At 27.9% G+C, this 8,255-nt stretch overlaps 1 protein-coding gene across 1 annotated transcript in view; it reads left to right on the top strand.

Moving 5' to 3' along the window:
* Positions 1–6,601, top strand: part of LOC113366236 (zinc transporter ZIP11-like) — a 106,428-nt gene extending 99,827 nt beyond the window's left edge. Inside the window, exons 5-7 of the mRNA XM_026607808.1 lie at positions 1,099–1,197; positions 1,855–2,013; positions 6,469–6,601. Of these exons, the coding sequence (XP_026463593.1) occupies positions 1,099–1,197; positions 1,855–2,013; positions 6,469–6,547 (337 nt within the window). The 3' untranslated portion in view covers positions 6,548–6,601. The remainder of the gene's footprint in view (positions 1–1,098; positions 1,198–1,854; positions 2,014–6,468) is intronic.
* The last annotated feature ends 1,654 nt before the right edge of the window (positions 6,602–8,255 follow it).

The raw sequence follows: 8,255 nt of genomic DNA on the forward strand, positions 1-8,255 counted from the left end.
GAATGAACAAATTGGAATTCAAGCGTATAAGGAAAAGTCCAATAATCCAATAATAGTAACAAGCAAAGTTTATAACCGTTTAAGTAATTGAACAACTTTGTCTTTAATCATTGAATATCTGAATTTCTCGATATTTAATTCAAATGATTTAATCATTAATATTTCCATTATTCTCATTCTTATTATGAATGATTGGAATTTTCTTGGCTGGTTTCGTGCCGTCTACTCGCGTATGTCCATGTTCCGAGCGTTGCGTAACTAAACTAAAAAAACATTTTTAAATTTTTTGAAAATTATTCCATGCTATTTCCATACAAAACTTTGATTGAATTGCGCTCTATCTAAACGTGAATATTAAGAGCTAAAACTTTCGGAGAATTGTTTTTTATCTATTTGGAACCAATTGAGCCCCTGGGAGCAAGGAAATTCGAAAAAGACCTTTTTAAGGACTACCCTAATGTACATACATATTATCTTACAAGATTACATTATCTACATGCATAATACTAAACTGGAGCTAAATGGAATAAAATATTTAAGTACTCATGTACGGATAATTTGTTTCCAATCATGAAATAACTAGGCAATAAATTGGTCGCGGTTGTTAATTCGGATAATCGCAAATTCGTATAACTGAGGGCCGGATAAACGAGTTTCTACTGTAGTTATAACAAAATTCATAAGTAGATAAAACAAAACTTCATTATCGTGTCACATTTTAACAATGTGGCTAAATGACAAGTGCAACTTTGTATGAATTATTACACATCTAAGTGTAAGTGTAAGAAAAATATCAAGAGTAATAAATTTCAATATAGCATTTTAATTTCTTAGTTCCATAATCAAATGGCGTATCTAAATTTTATCATCCCTGCCTGTGAAAAAAAATTCAAAGATTTTATTTTTATGAATGAAGTGAAATTTATTTATTTATATTTTTACCGAGTTCTTACAATTTTTCTTCTAGATTTTTATATTTTTATAGTTTTCTAGATAAGTTATTAATAAATTAAGGTACTGATTCATATATTGGTTTTAATAAATGATTTTACTTAAGCAATTAATTCCACGATTTTATCAATTAATATTTTATTTCAGAAATTTGGCAATTGGAATTGGAATTCAAAACTTCCCGGAAGGCTTAGCTGTCAGTCTTCCTCTTCACTCTGCTGGATTTTCAATGTGGCGCAGTTTTTGGTAATAAAAGATATACAATTATTTATTTTTAATTAATTTATATATATTAATATATTTTAATTTATTGGATTATTATTTTTTACATTATTCTCGAGTATGGAATATATGTTAATTATAAAAATAAGTTTAAAATTGATTCATTTGAAATTAAAATTTATTTAAAAAAAACTTCTATATGTGAGTGCATGACTGAATATTGTCGGCTTATTTATTTGTCTGAAGAATAGTATGAGAAGATTTTTGTGCAGAAACTTGTAATTAAAAATATTCATTAACGAGCTAATTGTCGATTTAGATAAAATTAACATATACATTTTATATTATATGTTATATTTGAATCAATTAACACGTGATGTTGCTTATAAATTTTATAGTGTTAATTTCAACTTTATTTTCTGCTTAAGTAAGGACTAAGTTAAGCAGCTTAACTTAAGCAGTTCATTTCAAAGTAAAACATTTTTTCGATGAACAGTACATTTTGTTCTAAAATGTTATTTTAACTCGTCATAGGAAGTCCAAGAATTTATATATTGACGAGTATACTGGTGCGTGTAAATCATTTACTTTTAGATTGCCATTTTTGTAGAAAAAACGTACATTTAAAATTATACTGATATAATAAAACCAATTTGAATTTTTTTCCAACACTTTATTCAGGTACGGTCAATTATCTGGCATGGTAGAGCCCGTTTTCGGTGTATTGGGAGCCGTAGCAGTAGCCGCCGCGAGGCCAGCGCTGCCCTACGCTTTGGCCTTCGCTGCCGGAGCTATGATCTACGTCGTAGTAGACGATATTATACCTGAGGCTAATACGAGGTAGGCAATAGTAGAAATTGTAGTTAATGTAATTACCTTTTTGTTTTAACGCATTGTATAAAAGATTTAACGTATGTTTTAACGCATTGTAACGTTGTATAAAAGATCAAGGGATGGTTTTGTATATTCAAAGCATGGCTTCACTTTTGTCATTCATGTATACGAGGTGATGTGTTCAAAAATTCAACAGGTCGGTTTAGGTTTTGCGACACAATGTTGTCGTTGTGGTGTTACTATGTGGTTTAAACTAAGGTGACCATACGTCTAGGATTGGCCGGGACAGACCCGATTTTCCGCCTTACGTCCCGGATTTTTCTAAAAGCAATATTTGCCCCGGTTTTAGGTGTTTTGTTCCGGATTGTCCCGGATTTTTAAAAATGTTTTGATTGACAATATTGTTTAAATATATTTCAACTAGAAAATTTGAACCGAAAAAATGTGCATACATATTGTTAGCTCACCCCCTCCCCCTCTCACACACCTTCTAATCCGTCCCGGATTACATGCAAAAAAAAAAATGGTCACCTTATTTAAACTTATATTCCAAATATATGTTCACTGATTCAAGTACATAACATATTTGGTAAATGAAGATAAATAGAATTATAAAGATAAGTAGACGAATCAGGTGCTTTCTTGAATCATAGAAATTTAGTTAAGTATTCAGGATTTACATCTCAACTACATTTTCGTGAATTGTCTCTGTTCGTGATTCATTATAGTAAATCAGAATCGTATCTAAAGTTACTTCTAAGTGATATTCATACAACGAATCTTCAAAATTCCGAAATTTTGGAACATGTAACATACCTAACAATTTTTCCTACTGAAATTTGACTGGTTTCTGAACCAGTTCTGAACCAAAATGTTCTGAACACATTAATCTAACACATAATTAATGTGTATATTGTCGTAGAATGCATCCAATATTATGAAATTATTGCTGAAATTCATTAACACCACCATGTATAATCATTTTACACTATTTTTGAATATCAATTCATATTCATCTCATTTAAAAGTTGCATGAAAATTATATTTTTCATTTATTCATCATATTATTTATTTTGTTGCATAAGAGTTTTGATTCCAAATTCACACGCTCTTCGACATACAAAAATCGACACTATTGTGATATAAATATTCTAGTCAATTCTATTATTTATATCTAGATATTAATTTATATAGGCAATCAAACTTATTATTATATTTCATTTAGATATTCTTATGCTGGTTTGGGGTAATATGTTTATATGAGTTGCCAAAATTAGTTGACACTCCTATTTTTCAAATATTGCTAATTTCTAAACCATTTTACATAATTAATGATTTGATTAAATATAATTGTTCATACGCATATAGAAACTTTCATATTTAATTGCTAGTTTATTCTAGCAACTAAAGATGATTAAATACATTTCTATCGAAATACTCATGTTTGTTAACTATTATTAATTTACAACTTTTAAATCATTGGCATGGAAACTGCATCCAGCACCGGATAGATTTGGCCTAGTGTCCAAATAGTGAAGTCACATAGTTTGCTTTCCACAGTGAAATTTTTACTATTCCAATTAGAATTACATTTTACTCATATTTATCATTGGTTCAAATCGTAGTGTCCAAAAATAATTGCAACGAAATTAAAGCGATTTTAGCTGCATTGTGATTAATACACAACTATTGGCCCAATATAACCAGACGTACTTGATTCAAATTACAATTTTTTCCTACCAAAATAGTTAAAAAATATTAATAAATATATTGTTATTAAAACTATTAAAAAAATAAAATAATAATTAAAATAAAATAAAATTAAAAAAAAAATTGTTATTATCGCAAAAAATTTTATTAGCCTCATTTGTCCTAATATACGTGCGTAGGTACTTGATTCAATTTACATGTTTCCTGATCATATTTGCTTTTCCAAATAGTTAAAAAATATTGATAAAACATATTGCTATTGAAACTATTCAAAAATGTTTGTTATTGTGGTAAAATTTATGTATTGGCCCAATTGGCCCTAATATACGTGCATCTGCTACCTTAATTGGTTTCCACAAGTGGATCAAATGGAAATTGCTCTATTCTTCTGCATTTTTTTATTTGAATTATTTAGGAACTCATATATTCGTTATTTTGGATGTTGTTTTATATCTCAAAAATAGCAAGAGAAATTAATGTATCAACCATGTACCTTAATCGCTTAGTATCAGAATGACTTGGTCATTCAAAAATGGCATATTCCATTAACAGTGCTTTTATTTACTACTGAATTAAGTAGTAGTTTTGGCATTACTTTTTTTTATTGGATTAGTAGAATCGTAGATCATCTCATAGTAGAAGTAGTAGTGTATGTGTAAAATAGTGCACGTTTGCTTATTCGTAACTACATTTCATAACATTTCCTAAACATTTGACATTTAGCGTTTCGTTTCATCATTCGCATTTCATGTTAGCATGTATATCAAGAAGTTGCTGTTTCATTATTGATTTATCGTGTTATGGGAAATTGCAAATAGAAATCGATAACCACTGATAATAAATTATAATTATAGTTTAGTTTAGTATAACTAACAACAAATGAAAGCAAATCAGAAAAGCTGATATTTTATAGATTACATTGATCAATTTATCAAATAGAAGAGACGTGTTGAAAAAGGGGAATTTGCTTACTATGTTAAAATACCATTAAAAATCACAGTTTGCTGTTCTAAACGAGTAGTATTTTTTTTGAAAAAAATAGAAAATTCTTCCATAAATTGAAATATATTACTTCCAATGTATTTTGTAGAGATAATTATTTATTTATCAATACTTAGAAGATGCCTGAATTATCTACTGTAAATCATAAAATGCGCCATCAACTTGAAAATATAGCAATAAAATATTGTTTATTAATAATTAAATTTTATATAACAAGTGTTAGGAATTTCAGTCAGTAAATTTATTGTGCACAATAAAATTAGAATATCCATCATAAAATCTGCAATGATAATTAAAAATTTTACGAGGTCTAACTCATTCCTATATATCTACCTGTGAACCATGGCAGTTACTTATGTACGATTGCACATTGGAATTTTTATAAATTTTAGTGGTAACATTATTCTCGTTTTTAATAGCAATCAGAACTATCGTCCTATGAGCTCTAACCTGATTTTTTTTACTCTGTATTGCAATGGTTGGTCCATTGATAGATATTTGATAGATTTTTATCATTATAAATTATCTTATATTGATAGTGAATTATTTAACTAAGTTCAGCAATGTCTGGAAAGGGCTACGACTTAAAATCCAAAAAAATATCCAATATAACATTTTTAAAATAATTTTGGATTATAACAAAAAATATTTTTGATGATATTATGGATTCAGTAGGCCAAGTTCAGATATAAAATATTTCAAATTATTTTATACAACATATTTTGGATATATAGTTCCAAGTGAAAATGGATATCAATACTGCATCAAGCAAATACTAGTTTGAATTATTGGATTCACAAAAGTGACAACTTGTGTTCCAAATGATATGACGTGAAATAATCATTATAAGCATTTCTTCCCCAGCACATCTCTCGAATTATATTGTAATTAGTTCATAAAAGATGAATCACTTTGAAATCAAGTTTAGAGGAGTTTTGGGGCTAATTCTTGGATAAAATAATTATATTATATTACTGGTGTTGTTTGTTGAATTAGTAGTCACGAACTGTCACAACAGACCAATGTTATGGCAAGGCTATGTTATGAAGAACATTTCCATACTAAATATTGACAAAAGCCATGTAGTTTCTGTGCAGTCAGGCGTTTGTTTCGGGTTGTCAGATAGAAAACCTAACCTAGAAATCGCATACAAGTCAAAAAAACGATCTTAGGTAACAGGGTCTTTCTGACCCATCTTCATAACATACAAGTGACGTTGCAGTTTGTGTGTAAAACGCCTGAATGCACAGCAAATACATGACATTTTAACGGTATTAATTATGATTCGGCAGCATGATGTATCGAAGTTGAAGCGTAACATGGCCTTGCCATAACATTGGTCTCTTATGCGGCAGGATCGGCCTATTAGTGTCCTGTCATCAGTGATAATAAATTATCCAACTTATGATAACATTTTTATTTGATACTTGCATCATTTTGAGGGTAGGTTTTAGAAGTTGGTAAAGTGTAAAAGCTTTGCTTGATCGGGAAAGACATTCTGACTACCAACTCATACGATTACTCAACAAAGAGACCAGTAACATCATTACTTAGTACTTACTATTGGATCACGACATTTTACTCCTTAATGTTTATTACCTTCAGATAAAAACATTGCACTGTCTATAAAATATCAGCTTTCTCAAATTTTGTGGGGGTGCGTTACCTAACTAGCATAAATATTATACTAATTAGTTAATCGGTCCATTTTAAATATATATTAATAACGAATTTTCATATTTTTCGCAGCGGTAACGGTAAGTTAGCCACGTGGGGCGCAGTTTTGGGTTTCGTGGTAATGATGTGTCTTGATGTCGGTTTAGGATAAAACAATGCTACTTCGATCTAGACCTAATTTGTAGTAAATAAATGATTCGAATAAAAGACATTTTTGGGTATGGGTATAAAAGTGTAAAATTTGTGTGAATGAATACATTTGCGAACAATATTTTGATTTCAGCATCAGTTTTCATTCATTATTAAACAATTAAATTTTTAGTATGACAAAATTGTATACATATATCAAAAACCTAGTTAATTTATTCATCTAATACATTTTTTCAAGAATTGTTCGAAAAAATGTTATGTTGTGGATAAATTTCTTCTTAAATGTTGTTCGCAAGTTATTTCAAATTGATTCTAAATCGTGTGTTAAAAAACAATAATTTAACTATAAAATAATAATGTGTTCAAATTTTTCTGATAGACTGAAGATTTGTACAATTTTACTCAATCTTATGTTTGAGTAATGAATGTTGATTATCAATTTGCTGATTTTATACATACCTAAAGATCAGACAATTGAACATTCTAACAAAGTTTTTGTAAGTGATTCAATTTGTCTTATTGTGCTTTTCATTGTCAATTCAAAATTATTATCTATTTATTATGACATTTATTTGGAAATAACATTTTCTAAAAATAAAATTTAATCCAATTATAGCCAAGATTAAATACAACATTTTTTGTATTGCTCTTTTGTGAAGATTTTTATAGCTTCTGGTTGTGGTATCAATTTTGATATATTATGTCTACACAATTATGTTTGTTGTGAATTTTAATAGAAATCGTACAAATTAATTTTATTTCTTAGTACCAAATAATTTAAACCTAACAACCTCAATATTTCTTCATGAATTTATTTTAACATTTTTTAGTTAAATAAGTGCCATTGGTAAGTAACTCGAATTATATGTATACATTTTTAATTTCGTTTTACTTTATTAATAGTTACACCAAATCACAATTTGAAGTTTCAGCAGGCATTAATTATTAATTATTATTATATTAATATTTAGTTGCAGCCAACAATTTTTGTCTTTACTCAATATACAAGTTTTTAATCTTATTTTTGGGATAATTTAACTGATTTATCGTTTAGGCCAGTATAGTCATAGTTTTTGTTGCAATTCTAGTTATTGCCAGGGAAATAATTAATTCGTTTTTGGTACATGTAACCAATAATGAACGAGAATCTTACGTATTCTTACAGATAATTTTTGGGATTACATTTTTTGAAGCTACAACAATCATTTGATTATGATATTTTATCTATTTGTAGCAGTAATAAAATAATTCTTATATAAAATATTGTTCTTAATTTATCCACGTTAATACCGAATTTTATAATGGACAAATCTTTCTATTATTGCCGTTAAATATATACTTTCAATATATTTTTATTCTGTAAATTTTAACTTTATCCGCAAATTTTTGACACAAATTATAGTATAAAAAATGACAAATCGGCATTCCGTAAATTAAGTAGTTAATTAATTGTACACAATTATTATGTAACATTTTAGTTATAAATAAATTAAAAATATTCAAGGAAGGTAAAATATAATTTTACTTAGGGACTAAAAAACTTAGATATTAACATGCACAATTATCTTCAAGCCAAGCGTTATGAACAATTAAAAGATGAACTATTAGTCGTGTTATGTGATCATCATAGATGTATTTTTATAGTGTACAATTATTAGGTAACGATTTTAAATTTTTTTCAAAAAAATGCTATATAATATATTTATATA

The sequence above is a fragment of the Ctenocephalides felis genome, unplaced genomic scaffold (assembly GCF_003426905.1).
Source record: "Ctenocephalides felis isolate EL2017-DRISC unplaced genomic scaffold, ASM342690v1 CF-g0.4_SCAFFOLD_01170, whole genome shotgun sequence".
Classification (NCBI taxonomy): Eukaryota; Metazoa; Arthropoda; class Insecta; order Siphonaptera; family Pulicidae; genus Ctenocephalides; species Ctenocephalides felis.